Source organism: Akebia trifoliata, chromosome 10 (assembly GCF_017979445.1).
Source record: "Akebia trifoliata isolate Shusen 1 chromosome 10, ASM1797944v1, whole genome shotgun sequence".
In the NCBI taxonomy this organism is placed as follows: Eukaryota; Viridiplantae; Streptophyta; class Magnoliopsida; order Ranunculales; family Lardizabalaceae; genus Akebia; species Akebia trifoliata.
Genome location: NC_141384.1, coordinates 27,025,705 through 27,040,764, shown reverse-complemented (window position 1 = coordinate 27,040,764; position 15,060 = coordinate 27,025,705). Strand labels below are relative to the sequence as shown.

Genomic DNA, 15,060 nt, shown 5'->3' with positions numbered 1-15,060 from the left:
TTCATCCAAAATTTTACCACTTCAAAGTTGAATTTGTATTACACGTTACAACTTACAAGAAGTTACAGTAACATTTTATTCGATTGAGTTTTATACAAAAATTAGGAAAAAAAAATGATTTTATTTTATTTTATTTTTTTTTAAACTTTAAATACATGAATTATTTATAATAATTCAATAATCCAGAGAATAATACTTTCATTGAAAGGTAAAAATAAAAAAAGAAAAATTCGTGAATTAAACAGGAGATTGCTAAAAAGGAATAGAACCCTAGTCTGATTCGGATCCGAATAAAAAATTGGATTTGATATGGATATGGATATCCTCAAATCCGGCCCAAACCTTACACATTTTAAGCCCTATTGAATGGTCCTTTACCGGTTCGAAAAACCCTGAACCTCTCGGCCCATTTTCCCGGTTGAACCGGTTTACATTTCTTGGGTGAAAAGAAAACCTACTGCACAAAGCAGGACTCAACAGCGAAACCCCTCTCTCTCTCACTCTCTCTCTCTCTCTCGCTCTTCCTCTCTCCTTCGATCTCCATGGCTCACAAGCAGCAAGCCAACTGGTCTCCCTACGACAACAATGGAGGGTTAGCTCTCTCTCTCTCTCTCTCTCTCACACACACACACACACACGCGCACACACACACACACACATTGCTAACCTGATTTCATGATTTTTTGCATTTTATACAGAACCTGTGTGGCGATCGCAGGAGCCGATTACTGCGTAATTGCAGCCGATACTCGAATGTCGACAGGTTACAGCATCCTCACTCGAGATTACTCCAAGATCTGCCAATTGTACGTTCTAATTTCTCACCATCTTCTGCAATTCAACCCTATTTTGTTGTTTGATCTTATGGTTTTATGTTAGTAATCTTTCATGTTGTTGTCAATCACTGTTTCTCCATTTGTAGTTCGCATTAAAAAAAATCTGCTTTGCGACCATTGAGATTTGTTATTAGGGTTTATTTTCGACAATTGAGTAAACACTGAACAATCTATAAGAAATTTTCCTAATATCATGACAAATGTAAGACACAAGAAATACTTCACTAAGCAAAAAAAAAAAAAAATGATGTTCAATCAATAACTTTATTAATTTTTGTGACAACAAATGTGTCAAAAATACTAGTTTTTGATTATTTAACTTCATTCGGGTTCATCTGGGTACCTTACAAGAATCAGATATATTGGCCATTAATTCTGCTTTTCGACTCCCACTGTGGTTGCTCTATTAAAAAATTATAATTAATCAATAAATAAAAACAAATTTGAGATTGTGGGTTCAAGTCAAAAAAGATATATTGGCTAATAAATTCTGAGATTCGACATTTACTTTCAACTATGCATTCATCTGGACATTTGGGTTTGGGACATAAACGAATCCTCTTCCTTCATTCTGCTATCTAGACTCAGCTAAAAGGGTTTTAACGTTCTTTATGACGATGACCTGCAGGGCAGAAAAATGTGTATTGGCCTCCTCTGGATTTCAGGCCGATGTGAAAGCTTTGCAAAAAGTATTGTCAGCAAGGCATCTGGTGAGTAGTTAGACGATTTATTTTAAACTAAATATTACCGAGTGAGACATGCAATTCTCAACTCTTCATCATGTTAGTTAACATGTTGGTGTCTGAGTTGTATGTATTTGGTTTTGAGAGTTTTGGGGTGCGGTTTAATTTAGATTAAAATTTTGAGTATATGAAATTTCATGTTTTTTCCCCTCTAGCTTACTGAAGTCTATGGAAATTTACTGAAAAGTAACATTCATTGCATAAAACTAACTGTTGTAATGATGACTCCCCCTCTTCGCTAGCTTACTGAATATTAGAGTTAGTTACCTTTTATATATTAAAAAACGTTTTTGGTTGTTTTTTCTCTAGACCCTTTCTTTAGGAACTTGCACGGAGCTCCTTTTTGTAAGCCGCAAGAGGTTTCGTTATTGAGTAAAGTTACTTTTAGTCTAACATAGTAAAAAGCTGAACGAGTTTTAAGTTTGGAAGGGTTGGGAGCTATGTAACCGGGTTAATTTCTTCATATTTATTATTTTGGACAATTTTCGTATTCACGTATGTATGCTTAGATTTTTAGTTCTCTTAATATATGGAATAACCTATATGAATGTTCTAGCGCATTGCGTTTGTGGGGTTCAGTCTATTTGTAAGCTGTACGAGTTTCTAACATCGGCTCATATAGTAGTGTTTCTATTACATATACTTTTTTTTTCCTTTTATTAAGAGACTATATAATAGGAATCTTTGGGATTAGAATTTGTTTTTGTTGTAATCTCTGAATTCCCCCCACCACCGCCACCACACACGATAGGGTTGACTTGTCAAAAATAAAAAATGGGGGGGTATCTTATAGGTGCAGTCAAAGATTTATTTTTATTCTTATTTAGGTGGCGGGGGGGGGGGGTGTTATCACTATAATTTTTGAAGATTTGTATAATTTAGAGCCAATGATGGAAATATAATAAGGTTTTGGAGAGGGATTGGTGTGGAGACTAGACTTATAATGTCTTCCCAGGATTAATGTAAATGGATAGGAGTTGGTGGTGGTGTGTAATGGTAGGTTGGGTGCTTTGGTGTTTTGGTACTGAAAATTTTAGGGACATGATGGATCATGAGACAAGACTCCTTGCGGGTAGGTCTATTCTTACAGTCAATGGTTTGAGACAAAATGAGAAATTTATCATCAAAAGTCCTTACTTGTATGCATGTCCATGTTGAAAACGAGAAATATGTGAATTATTTCTTCATTTTCCAAGGTCATTGGTATTACCACCAGTAGACACCCCAATTTTGCACCCACTTGAGAAAGGCCCAAAAATGCACATTCCTTAAGCCCAACCCATTTTAAAGCCTATCCCCATTCCTATTTCTAACCCAAGCCCAATCTTGAACCTCTCTAGACCCACTACTAATTTAAGCCCAAATCCAACTCTAAGCCCAATTCCTATCGAATTGACCTAAGTCAAGGTCTTCACCTTCTGTCCCAAGTTAAGAAAAATCTCTTACCAAATTCAAATCTTAAATAGTCTCACTCATCCACTGTCATTAAAATATACCAAACATCACATGCCTTCATCTCAAATAAATTGACCTCCTGTTTCTCTTGTTCTCCATATCCTCATCAACAACACTAATATCCTCTACTAATTCAATTTCGCATCACTCCATGACCCCCATGCTTCTCCACTTCCAGTAAAATACTAAAAACCTTCCCCATTACCCATAAAAATATCCCAACATTCTCTACTAACCACATCCCCTCATTTAAAAATCCAAATATTCTCCATCACATGCTTTCATTCCACATGTTACTCATCTATCCATTCTTCCAAAATCTTAAAAAAATTCCCTCACTACTATCATACAATTAAAAAATCCAAAAAAGTAATAAAACAAAATCCATGTCATTTCCATTTGTTTTTAGGGTTGGACCCTTTTACCCGTAAAAATCGTTCACAAACTCTATAAAAACTCCATTTTCACATAATACAACCGATGTTATCAAGCCTCCCTCTCAATCTATATCTCCAAAAATTTCCACTCTCCTCAACTCTCTCTTTCATTTCTCTCTATCTCACTAAGCCTAAAATCCCTACACCATCAACTTCTCAACCCTCAATCTCTACACATAAATTTGAAGAACTCAAGGCTCATCCATTGAAATCAAGAAAGAAGATAAAAAAGACAATACAATCAAGAACAAGGTAGGGTTAAGGACAAGTGGGGTAATTTCCTCCCCCTCCTCTACCTCACTCTTCTATCTATCCCTTTTCTTATTTTTATTTTTTTAGAAAGCCATTAGAATGTGTTGAACACCATCTTCAACCCTTAGTAGGTTGGGCTTTGGCTCTTTTGAAATAGGTGGAAGTTGAAGTTTTTCAATATTTATAACTCTCATACACCATTTCAACTACAAAATTAATCCAAGGAAGCTAGACAATCAAAATTTAGTCTCCTCGAAATTGTCAATGTGTATCTTAATGAGGTCCCTACATGCATAACAAATCTAGATTTATAGATTAAGAGCATTCTTGTATCTTAGTCCCATCATGAACCAAAATTATGGTCATGATGGATAACAATGTTCCTCTCTTATCACCAAATTTCTAGTCATAACATGCATGTGTCGAGGCCTCGATTCTAATGGAATTCTTATCATGAGATCTGACGTAGCGGAGCATGAAGTAAATCACGTTTATGAACAAGGAAGAAGATCATCATCTTCAACCATTAAGATTACTAGGATCCACAAGAGGAAAAGGTCTGAAACCTTTTTTAAAAAATCAGAATTTATTTTTATTATTATCAATTTTCGGATTTGGAGCTCCTTATATAGGTAACTCCATCATAACAACTTAGACTCCTACTGAAATACTAACAATTAAGGTCCCTAACCTATTTGTAACATAATAGCAACTTCCTAATCCTAATTTGGATACTTCTAAGCACTTCTAATTAGAGTTTAAATAATGAAATCGAATTTCAAAACAAATTAGAAACTACCAAGGAATTGTACTCCTAACATAATTATGAAATTGAAATTCTACTAGGACTAGAAATAGAAATCCTATTAAAACTCTAACTAGAATTGTAGATGTCCTACATCAAGATCATTCTAAAAATCTTAACCAACATCAATTTCCTATTTCAAATAGTATAATTTCACTTATATGCACACACTCACCTTCATGCATTTTATTTTATATCATTCGATCTAAAAAATAAAAAATGGCCAAGTTAATGTGTTTAATCATTTAAGGATGGAGAGAATGGGGTGTCTAACACCTTCCCCGTTCTCTAATCGGACCTCCTTACTTAGACTTTAGGTAGACATTTCCATATTCATTAACGAATGATTTTCAATTTTTTTATTTTTTTTTTTTTATCGGGTGCCATTCACACCATTTTTAAAAATGAATGGTGGCGACTGCAAATCATCGTAGTATTGAGGTTCAGTTGATGAAATATCTCGTGTCTACAACTTGGCGACTCCACTGAGAATTGGACGCGTAATTTATGATTTTGCAAACCAGACATGAGATATTCATCAAGTAAACCTTAATATTCGTGGAAAATGTTGGATTTTTAAATAAGGGAATGTGATTAGTAGAGAATGTTGGGATATTTAAATGGGTAATGGAGATGATTTATAATATTTTAATGGAAGTGGAGAAACATGGTGGTCATGGAGTGATGGGAAATTGAATAAGTAGAGGATATTGGTGTTGTTGATGAGGATATGAGGGACAAAAGTGATAGGAGGTTGATTTATTTGATATGAACGCATTTGATGTTTGAAATATTTTAATGATAGTGGATGAATGGAGAATATTTGAGATTTGAATTTGGTTAGAGACTTTTCTTGAATAGGAATGGGGATAAGCTTTGGAATGGGTTGGGCTTAAGGAATGTGCATTTTTGGGCCTTAGTTGTAGACATTAGATATTCATCAAATGAGCGCCAATACTACGATGATTTGGAGTCGTCACCATTCATTTTGAAAAAGGTGTGAATGACCACCCGAGATAAAAATCATTTTTATAGGCATCGTAATGACTCTTGTTGATGGATATGGAAATGTCTATCTAAAGTCTAGGTAAGGAGGTCCGGTTAGAAAATGGGGAAGGTGTTAGGCACCCCATTCTCTCTATCTTTAAATGGTTACACACTTTAACATGGTCATTTTTTATTTTTAAATCGAATGACATAAAATAAAATGCATGAAGGTGAATGTGTGCACATAAGTGAAATTATACTCTTTAAAATAACATGGTCATTTTTTATCTTTGTATACACTTTTGATGTTGAACGTGGAAGATTGACAAAGAGGTGTTTGTATATCATCTTTGTATGTTAGGAATATTTCCCTGGACATTTGCATCTTTCTAATAAATTTATTCTGATCGGAAAACATAAAATAAGGAGAGGTACAACTTGATGCATACACATATCCATGGGATTCAAAGTGGTGTTAAAAAATTTACTCATAACCCATGTCAGGCAGGATCTTGTTAATCTAACTGAACAAAAGATTTACCCTATAATAACTCTTTTTTGGTGAGTAAGGCATGGTTTGACGGTTAAGCTCGAGGTTTTGAGATCTCTCTTAGATGAATAAAAATATATTTTTATTCCTTTCTCTGTTCTGGATGTTATAATTTGGGTTCTCGAGTTTAAATGTTTAATGACATATTTTCTTCTAAATTTATATTCAAGACTGTAGCTAATCCATCTCATTCACCTCGTTTTTTTCGGTCCTTATAAGTTTTAAGAATAATTTTTATCCAACTGTCACCCAAAGATTGATGCCTTTTTGTGGACAGTGACGCTTAATTAACACTTGCAGTGTCAAAACAGAAGAAAGAAAAAGCCATTTACCCGCATGATTGTGCTTTGTGTACGAGGATGATGAAACTATTGATCATCTTTTCATTCATCAGGTGGTGTCTAAGAAATTGTGGTTCCATTTCATCAACCTCATGGGGTTTTCTAAGGTGTTCCCTCATAGTTGAGTCATCATCATCCATGCTTGGATAATCCCATTCCACCATTTGTGGCTGCGTTTGGAGAAATTTACGTTGTTCTATGATGTGCATTATTTGGAAAGAAAGGAACGGACTCATTTTTTTTTTTTTTTTTGATGACTACACAATTACTGAGAGCAAGTTTTGAGCATTTCCTTAGTTATTCATAGATGTAGTGATCGTATTCCCTTGGGACCCCTTAAGTTCAAGGGAGTTTATTGGAGTTCTGTGTGATATTTTTTGAGAGATTGAAGGCAGTTGCATGGCCTTCCAATCACCCTAAGTCACTTGTAAGCATGGTACCAAAGTTCAGGTTCAGTAATATCATTCGACAAGGTTTCAATTTGGTTAATTTGGATAATTACGAGAAAGTTTTTGTAAAAGAATTGGGAAATTTTCGGAAAATCACACAAATGATATTTTTGGGTTTCTTACCAAAATCCATCATCTTGAGATTGCAATGTTGAAGAAAATGGAATTTCAAGGGTGAAGGATAAAAATCATACCATATTTCGTGATTAATCAAATTTTAAGTCCTCTAAACTAAAAACTTTAAATTCAAACTTAGTTAAGTGGTAAGACATGTAGAGTGTTGTTCTCACGTCCTAGGTTCAAAACCCCTTGAACCCAACTTCATTTGCTAACCACTTACCCTATACCTACAAATTTTTTTTAAAAAAATCCATGACTTGGTTTGCATACAACGATCTTTTTGCTGTTTTGTGAGTCGAGGGTAATGGGACCAAGTTACCAAATTCACCTTCCATACTGTACTGTGAATCAGTTCGAGCTGTGATTCATCCTAGGTTTGTGGAATGCAGTAAATCATGTACCAATAGATTTGCAAATTCAATTGATACAGTTTACTGAATTTTTTCATTGGGTTTGGCGAACTCAAAATAACATTTGAGTGAACTGAATTGTGAAGATACAATGCATTTGCTTGAGAAATGCAATTACATATATTCATTATGTTAATACTAGAAGGTGGCATGTGCAAACTCACATGTTTCAAAAGGGTTTATTTGTAATTTAAATATTGATTAAAGGGTTTTTGAAAATTAGGTAGTAGAATGATATTTTTGTAATTTTGAAAACTAATCAATCCGATTATGGGGTTGTGGGTTACAATTTTCTTGGTTTTTGACCGGAATGGCCCTGATTATATTAAGTTTAAATGTAAAGGTGGGGGCATTTGTTAGATCCAAATTTTGGTGTTGAACCACTTCTACTCCGCCTTGTCTCATTGTAATAGTAAAGATTTAACAGAAGCAACTAAAGAGACTTTTCAATTATGTCTGTACTTTCCTTCTTCTCAAAGAAATCTTTAATTTTCCCATGACCTTTAGCTTTTTCTTCAGGGCAAGAGTTATTATTGTCATGAATGAAGAGTCTACTTAATTCTTCTGTCACATTTTAGCCGCGCCATCGAATGAACATTTTTTTGCATGCTCTTTTGGAATACGAATACTTGATGGTTATAGTTTGATTGATATAACATTCAAACTTGATAACAATTAGTTTTTAGATGTGAGCTTTTTCTTCAGGGCAAGAGTTATTATTGTCATGAATGAAGAGTCTACTTAATTCTTCTGTCACATTTTAGCCACGCCATCGAATGTACATTTTTTTGCATGCTCTTTTGAAATACGAATACTTGATGGTTATAGTTTGATTGATATAACATTCAAACTTGATAACAATTAGTTTTTAGATGTGAGACTTTCTTCGATATACATATATTCTAGTTTCATTGTGTTCAAATATGAAATATATTTTATTTTAAATTTGGGTCTTTATTGTACACATTTATTTCTGTATAACTTAGTATCTTTAACAGTATGGTTGTGGTTTAAAGTTGCTTATATGCTTGAATATTATATACAAGTGAACCAAAACAAACTGAACCACTGTACCTAAGCGCACCGAGAAACAGATTATCTCTTCCTACCCCTTTGAACTGCGTTCTAGAGTGGGTGAACCCAATTTTGAACCGAGGGAACCAACGAACCAGCTAACACAAAAATGGAAAATTGTACTGAAACTGGCTGCTGGTTTAATTGTTTCTGTTGTGCTGCAGACCTATCAGCATCAGCACAACAAGCAGATGAGCTGCCCTGCGATGGGTCAACTGCTCTCCAATACTCTTTACTACAAACGTTTCTTCCCTTACTATGCCTTCAATGTCTTAGGTGGCCTTGATAATGAAGGTAAGTCCATCAGCTCTAAGACGAAAAGTATGTCTGCAGTCTTTTTAACATATATTCATGCTTGTTCCATCAAATAATTTTACAGGAAAGGGTTGCGTGTTCACATATGACGCTGTGGGATCCTATGAGAGAGTTGGATACAGTTCTCAAGGTTCCGGTTCTACGCTTATCATACCTGTGTTGGACAACCAACTGAAGTCTCCTAGCCCTCTCTTATTACCTGCCAAGGTGTGTCACAGATTTCGTGGTGGAACCTCTGTTTCAACTCCTAATTTACTCATCTACAATCTTACAAAATCAAATTCCATATAACTCTGCAGGATGCTGTGACTCCACTGTTGGAAACAGAAGCAGTTGATTTGGTAAAAGATGTTTTCGCATCGGCAGCTGAAAGAGACATTTACACTGTAAGTTTCCCACTTCCAGTATATTTTGTATCCATGAATTAGTTTATCATCTTTGTATTATAGACATGAAATAATAGCACAAGAGCACAACTTCAAGATATGTTGATGGGGGTTCCAAGGACCTCTTTTGGTAGAAAAATCAGCAAAAAGTATCCAACTTTTCCCTGCTTTTAGGATAGCGGGAAAAAAATCTTGCCAAAAGTCCAGTAAGAATTCTAGATTGAACTACGATCTCCAATTGTGTTGGTACTTATTCTGCTATTTTTTGGTCTCGGCACCCAAAATTCCTTGCACCATTCAGAATCAAGCAGGCATATCCTAAAAGTATTTTTTTTTTTTTTTTACTTCCAAAAATTGAGTTTTGGAACCCTGTATTTCCTGTAAGGGCCAGTCGCTGTAAGCTAGAATTTGTTGGGAAGATTTTTTCCCCGATATTTCCGTTTTCATGGAATTTCAGAGAAATGTTTTCCAGTAATAACCAAAAAAGAGTGAAAGCTTTAACTGCCTTCTGATATTTTAATTGCTGGATGCACAAGTTTCAATTGGTATGTAGGACCAACCCCCACCACCTTTTTCTGCTTGCATTGATTTGGAAACATTTGTTGGATGAACCATCAACAACAGTGAACTGTTTTTGCTTGGAGACCGTGTCAAAAAGAAGCTGGAGTAACCTAGTTCTCCTACAAAGATTTTTTAGCGGAGTTGCGGGCTTTCCTACATTTGAAATGAATCTGTCTCAAGGCATTAGTCTTCTTGGGTTTTGACATTGTTCATGAAAGCACCTCAGGTGTCTTTGAGATTAAGGTTTCAGTTTTTTCCTAAATAAGAAAGGGGCATTAGGAAAGAAAAACAGTAAAAAAGGGCTGAGATTTTGTAGTCTGTCATTCTTCTTTTTCTCCTTGTTTTCCACATTCTAACTTGTTATGGGGTCTTCTTCTTCTATAGGGAGACAGGGTGGAAATAGTGATCGTAAATGCAGCAGGTATTCGGCGTGAGTATGTTGAACTTAGGAAAGACTGATCTCTCCTTTGCCGCTAGTCTAGCTGAAGTGGAATTCAGGATGGATTTACCGGAGGAGGTAACTTTTGCAGTGGTGGTTTGGTGTTCCCGTGGCTTTCATCAGTTGCTATTGTTTAGTTTTTAAAATGAACGAAATTTGAATAACTGCTCTTCCACCTTAAATTAAATGTTGCCATTTGTGGACACATGCATGTCAGTCCACGGCACTGAAACAAGAGAAAGTTTAATATTTGCTCTCTGTAATCTTCGTCTTAGTGTCGTTATACATTCATGGCTTTATTTCAACTTTGGTTGCAAAGATTCTAGTAATCCTTGGAACTTTTTCTCCGACATTTTACAGTGATTCTGATCTTAAATTGGCAAATACCAAGTACTCTTAAAAGCAAATCATTAGTTAGCTCCATACATATATTATGTGGTACAAAAAGTAAGGATGAAATAGGAAAAAAAAAATGATCAAGATTTCTTTTGCTTGATGGCTTGTTGAATATGGATTGATAAGCAATTGGGCAAAGCTGGTAGTGGCGACAGTCCTCAGAAGGTTCCTTCCGATGCCCATCCCTTCTTCTCCAACTCTAATCGCAGGGCCTGAATAAAATTTCAGGAAATCCGTTAATTTTGTAAATACTAGAACAGTAGAACTTAGTTCCTGCACTAACAACTGGGTTTACACCACCAAAATGTGGGAAGAAGAGATCTCACCTTGATTCTCTTTCTGTTGACGTCAAAATCAAAGTTTCCTATGCGAGATGCAGATCGATACTCGACAATGGGTTTCTTTCCGGGTGGGAACCAAAACTCAACATCATCCACAAACTATCATGAATAGAAAGAAAGTTAGAAACCAGTTTCTAACTGACACTACAGTCCACAGTAGTAGTAGTTCTAGAAAAACAAACAAATGTGTTTTCGGTTTGAGTATTTGTTTAAATGAGGTTAGGGTTACACTTACTCCCAAGATGGGGCTCTCATATTCCACTCGTACATAATCATCTTTCTTCTCCATTATTCGTGGGGTAAACTTGTCTGGTTTTGTTGATCTTATCTGCAAAATTGGATTTAGCTGAGTACATGTTTTGAAATGCCAACAAGTTTATAGAAGAGAAGTTGTGCCACATCAACTCTTTCTTATAACACTCAAATTATTAGGAGGGTGTGGAGGAAGTAATAGTTTGTGTACCAATAAAAAGCTTTCATATAGAACCAAGTAATACTTGTTTTTCATGTCAAACTTAAAGAAGTCTCAGTAAAATTTCATTACCACTTGAATAAGTTCGTCCATTGCTTCATCTCTACTCACAGGTTTTTTCTTCCCTCGACCATCTTCAGGATTATAGTTCCTACAAAACAAAATATGATGTAAAATCAATCTTGTATTTGATCAGATGATCTCAACCGTTCAATCAATGAAGGAAAGGGAGGGAGCTTAGTTACCATGGTGGGGCATAGTGAGTGAGATCAGTGATCTCCTCTGAAGTTGATATACAGTTCTTAGTTGCAGGACACAGTGCCAGAGCTTTAGCATTTTTTTGCACTCCAAGGTAACTGGGTTTTTTTCCACTGTCGCACACAACATAAACATAATTATGTAAACCATCTTAATCACAACTAATGAATCAATCATGTCCATATGATGATCTTCATCCCACGATGTGGGACCCACATGAGGATACTCTGATATGACATTACAACTCCTGATCAAATTTAGAGAATGTACCCAAACTACTAATTTGATAATAATAATAATAATAATAAGACAAATGCTGGAGTGACAAACGGACGACACTGGTGGCGTGCACATAACTGTAGATGCTTTTTAGTCATATCTCGCGGAAAAGCATCTACAGTTATGTTCGTGACACCCGTGTGTCACCCCAGCACAACTCTAATAATAATAAATCCCTTTTAGTATTGGCAATATGCCCATGACAACTAGTCAGGAAGTGTTAGGCTTGAGTTAAATGAGTCAAAATTTCAAAATAATATCAATAGTCAATCAAATTCGCCAAGTCAATTGGACTTCTGTATTTTTTTTTTCATAATTTAAATATTTTTCTTAAACAAAAATATTTCAATCCACTTTATTTTATAAAAAAAAAATAATTAGAAGATTGCACGTACAAACGCACATGTACTAGAATGACTTATTTGTAATTTAAAATATTGATTAAAGGCATGTACATAAGTGTTTATTTGTAATTTAAGATAATAATTAAATGATTTTTTTTTTAAAGATTACATAGTGAAAAATGATATTTTTATAATTTTAAAAATTAACATACGGTAGGATTACAATTTTTCTTCCTTTTAAGTTTAAAATGTAAAACGGTGCACACAGTTCGGTTTGGAGGTAAAAATGGAATTGAATTGAACTTAATCAATTCTACAAAGAGTTGTGATAAATGACTCCCCCACGTGGCATACTTAGTCGATTCCCCTGATGTGACATGTGCTAGAGTCGTAGATCTGTACTCTTTGAGATATATAATTGCACATATTTATGGGGATGTGCAAATGTGTATCCCGAGGAGTATAGATCTACGACTCTAGCACATGTCACATCATGGGAGTCGATTGAGTATGCCACGTGAGGGAGTCATTTAACCATTACTCTTCTACAAATCTAGAATTGGAATCGGAACCAAAACTGAACCAACTACCCCCTAAAACTTAGAATTGAACCAACCCAAACTAACCTTAGTTCGATTTGGTTCTCGGGTATCCTAAACATAGATATGAAGATGCCAATTATCATATCTTATAGTTAAAAAATTCACGACAATCAATGATTTTAGTCAAAAGGCGCAACAAAGAAAATGCCATTGGCAATATGATATTAATATCTCTATAATCTCAATTATTTGGACCACTCAGATTGTTGATTAAATTTGTTAGAATATAGAAAGCAAACAATGAGAGTTCGTTTTGTTATATTTAATTTTATTTGTTAAATAAATAAACATATATTACAATACATATAATGAATTTGGTTTGATTCGATTCTAAGATTCCCTGAACCGAGAACCAAACCAAATCATTGGATTTTCAAAATTGTAATCAGAACCAAACCAATGAACTAAAAAACCGAATCAAACCAATATGAAATGCCTTGATTTGATTTGGTTTGGTTCTAGGTTTGGCGCTCACACTGATTATATCCACTATTTTCTTGGTTTTTGACCAATATGATCTGATTATATTAAGTTTAAAATGAAAAGCTGGGGGCCTTTGTGAGATCCAAATTTTAGTGTGTAATCACTTCTAATCCTCATTATATAGGGACTGACTAGTTGCACACCACTAGTGGTTGATTGCATTCTAACAATAAAAAAAGAAGATTAAACCTCCATTTTAAACTATTAATTGAACTTCTTAATTGTAATCATATGATTTAGGGGTAGTAACTCATCTTTGATCCTCCCATGGCTTCTTGTGTTTGATTTTGCTCTATGTTGTCTTTGATACCAATTGAAGGTATTGGTTTTCCAATCTTAATTTCGATTTTGTTTAAAAATTGATAAAAGCATATGATTATTGATCAGTCTGATGTGACATGGATTCCAACAAGTTTCTTAAGCCTCACAATAACTCAAAACCAATCTTTTCTTGGTTTATCAACCCAAATACACAGTGATCACAATTAAGGATTTGCGATGTTTGCAAAAAGACTAGAATATACAAAAATAATTGAACCAACAATAATTTACGTGGACATGATTGGGAAAGAAGAAAAGGAGTGCAATCATCTAGATGAAGTGTAAAGGGGACTTTTTTAAGTGATGGAATGCAACTTGTAATGGGTGGTGTGCAACTAGTCGGTTCCTATATATATATATATAGATATATATTATTGTTTAAAATGTATTAATAATAATAAATAAATAAATACAAATGAAACTAAATGGTTTATCTCATCATCTCAAGTAAAACGAGATGACTCGGGCGAGTCAAAGCGGGGGAGGAGAAGAGATGAAATAGTGATTTTTAAAAGCATGATTATTATTATTACTTATTAGGGCGGGCGCGAGGAGAATTTCAGCCACAACAATTGGAAATTGGAATTAAAAAAAAAAAAAAAAGGGGTAAGGAAAGGAGAAGTGAAGGAAGAAGGGTTAACCTGAAATTGAAGATGGCCCCAATCGTTGCAATCTCGCTGCTCCTCAATATTATCTCCCTTCATATTATTATGACCAACAAAATCTCAATTTTCAATTCTTGTTTGATTTTTAAATTTAGAGAAAAAGAGAGAGAGAGAGAGTACCTTCTACTAATTTGTTCGGATGAAGGTTCTGTTGGCTGTTGAGAAACCACAATACTACGAGGAACAAGAGAAGATCCGTTACGCCCATTGTAGTATTTATAACAACGATACTTGCGAGATCCCGTTACAGAGGATACCATGGACGCCATTTCCCTTCTCTTCTCTCTCTCTTTCCTTCTTTTAAAAAAAAAACGTTTGTGTTCTTTATTAATTTAGTGGCCCAACCACTGTAGATGCACATACAGCGTTTAACATGTTTGGCGTAAAACTTTGACTCGAGTCGTGCTAATTAAATAGTGTGGGGAATTCGAAATTCTCTCAAAATCCTTGGTCGGTGTTGGTTATGTATGGCAGGCATCTTTGTGCGTTTGGCAACCAACTTTATACCTCACCCTTTCGATGTTTAGCCTCATCCACACCCACCCAAATCCGAGATGACTCGGAGAGTCAAACCCTCAACTTTTGTCAAAATAAGACGGCCATTTGAAATTTTCGGTATCATCGAACCTTCTTCTACTCTTCATTCTCTCACACTTCCACATATTTTGCTAAATCACTTGTCTAAGATACACACCCTAACACGACAATTTTATGGTATTTTTAAGAATTAATTTGGGGC

The 15,060-nt window shown here is 34.9% G+C and overlaps 2 protein-coding genes across 3 annotated transcripts; one reads left to right on the top strand and one right to left on the bottom strand.

Moving 5' to 3' along the window:
- The first annotated feature begins 432 nt into the window (after positions 1-432).
- On the top strand, positions 433-10,465 carry LOC147393520 (proteasome subunit beta type-1). The gene is made up of 7 exons (XM_086456108.1): positions 433-592; positions 699-806; positions 1,465-1,546; positions 8,624-8,753; positions 8,839-8,981; positions 9,074-9,160; positions 10,106-10,465. The coding sequence occupies exons 1-7, from the start codon at positions 543-545 to the stop codon at positions 10,178-10,180; spliced, it is 675 nt and encodes a 224-aa protein (XP_086312234.1). The 5' UTR covers positions 433-542; the 3' UTR covers positions 10,181-10,465.
- Positions 10,466-10,551: 86 nt separating this feature from the next.
- LOC147393519 (DUF1499 family protein) lies at positions 10,552-14,897 on the bottom strand. Of its 2 annotated transcripts, XM_086456109.1 has the most exons (7): positions 14,442-14,897; positions 14,298-14,354; positions 11,615-11,740; positions 11,442-11,520; positions 11,133-11,225; positions 10,883-10,996; positions 10,552-10,768 (listed from the first exon to the last, which is right to left on the bottom strand). In XM_086456109.1, the coding sequence occupies exons 1-7, from the start codon at positions 14,588-14,590 to the stop codon at positions 10,715-10,717; spliced, it is 672 nt and encodes a 223-aa protein (XP_086312235.1). In that variant the 5' UTR covers positions 14,591-14,897; the 3' UTR covers positions 10,552-10,714. The 2 variants fall into 2 exon arrangements, with proteins under 2 accessions (XP_086312235.1, XP_086312236.1); XM_086456110.1 differs by lacking the exon at positions 14,298-14,354 and having other exon boundaries at positions 14,442-14,873.
- Positions 14,898-15,060: the final 163 nt, after the last annotated feature.

Excerpts from the sequence above, each read along its gene's own strand:
- LOC147393520 (XM_086456108.1), top strand. The coding sequence starts at position 543 with ATGGCTCACAAGCAGCAAGCCAACTGGTCTCCCTACGACAACAATGGA. Across the intron at positions 807-1,464 it reads TACTCCAAGATCTGCCAATT|GGCAGAAAAATGTGTATTGG; the intron begins GTACGTTCTAAT and ends GATGACCTGCAG. Across the intron at positions 1,547-8,623 it reads TATTGTCAGCAAGGCATCTG|ACCTATCAGCATCAGCACAA; the intron begins GTGAGTAGTTAG and ends GTTGTGCTGCAG.
- LOC147393519 (XM_086456109.1), bottom strand. The coding sequence starts at position 14,590 with ATGGCGTCCATGGTATCCTCTGTAACGGGATCTCGCAAGTATCGTTGT. Across the intron at positions 14,355-14,441 it reads TCCGAACAAATTAGTAGAAG|GGAGATAATATTGAGGAGCA; the intron begins GTACTCTCTCTC and ends AATAATATGAAG. Across the intron at positions 10,769-10,882 it reads TCAACAGAAAGAGAATCAAG|GCCCTGCGATTAGAGTTGGA; the intron begins GTGAGATCTCTT and ends AATTTTATTCAG.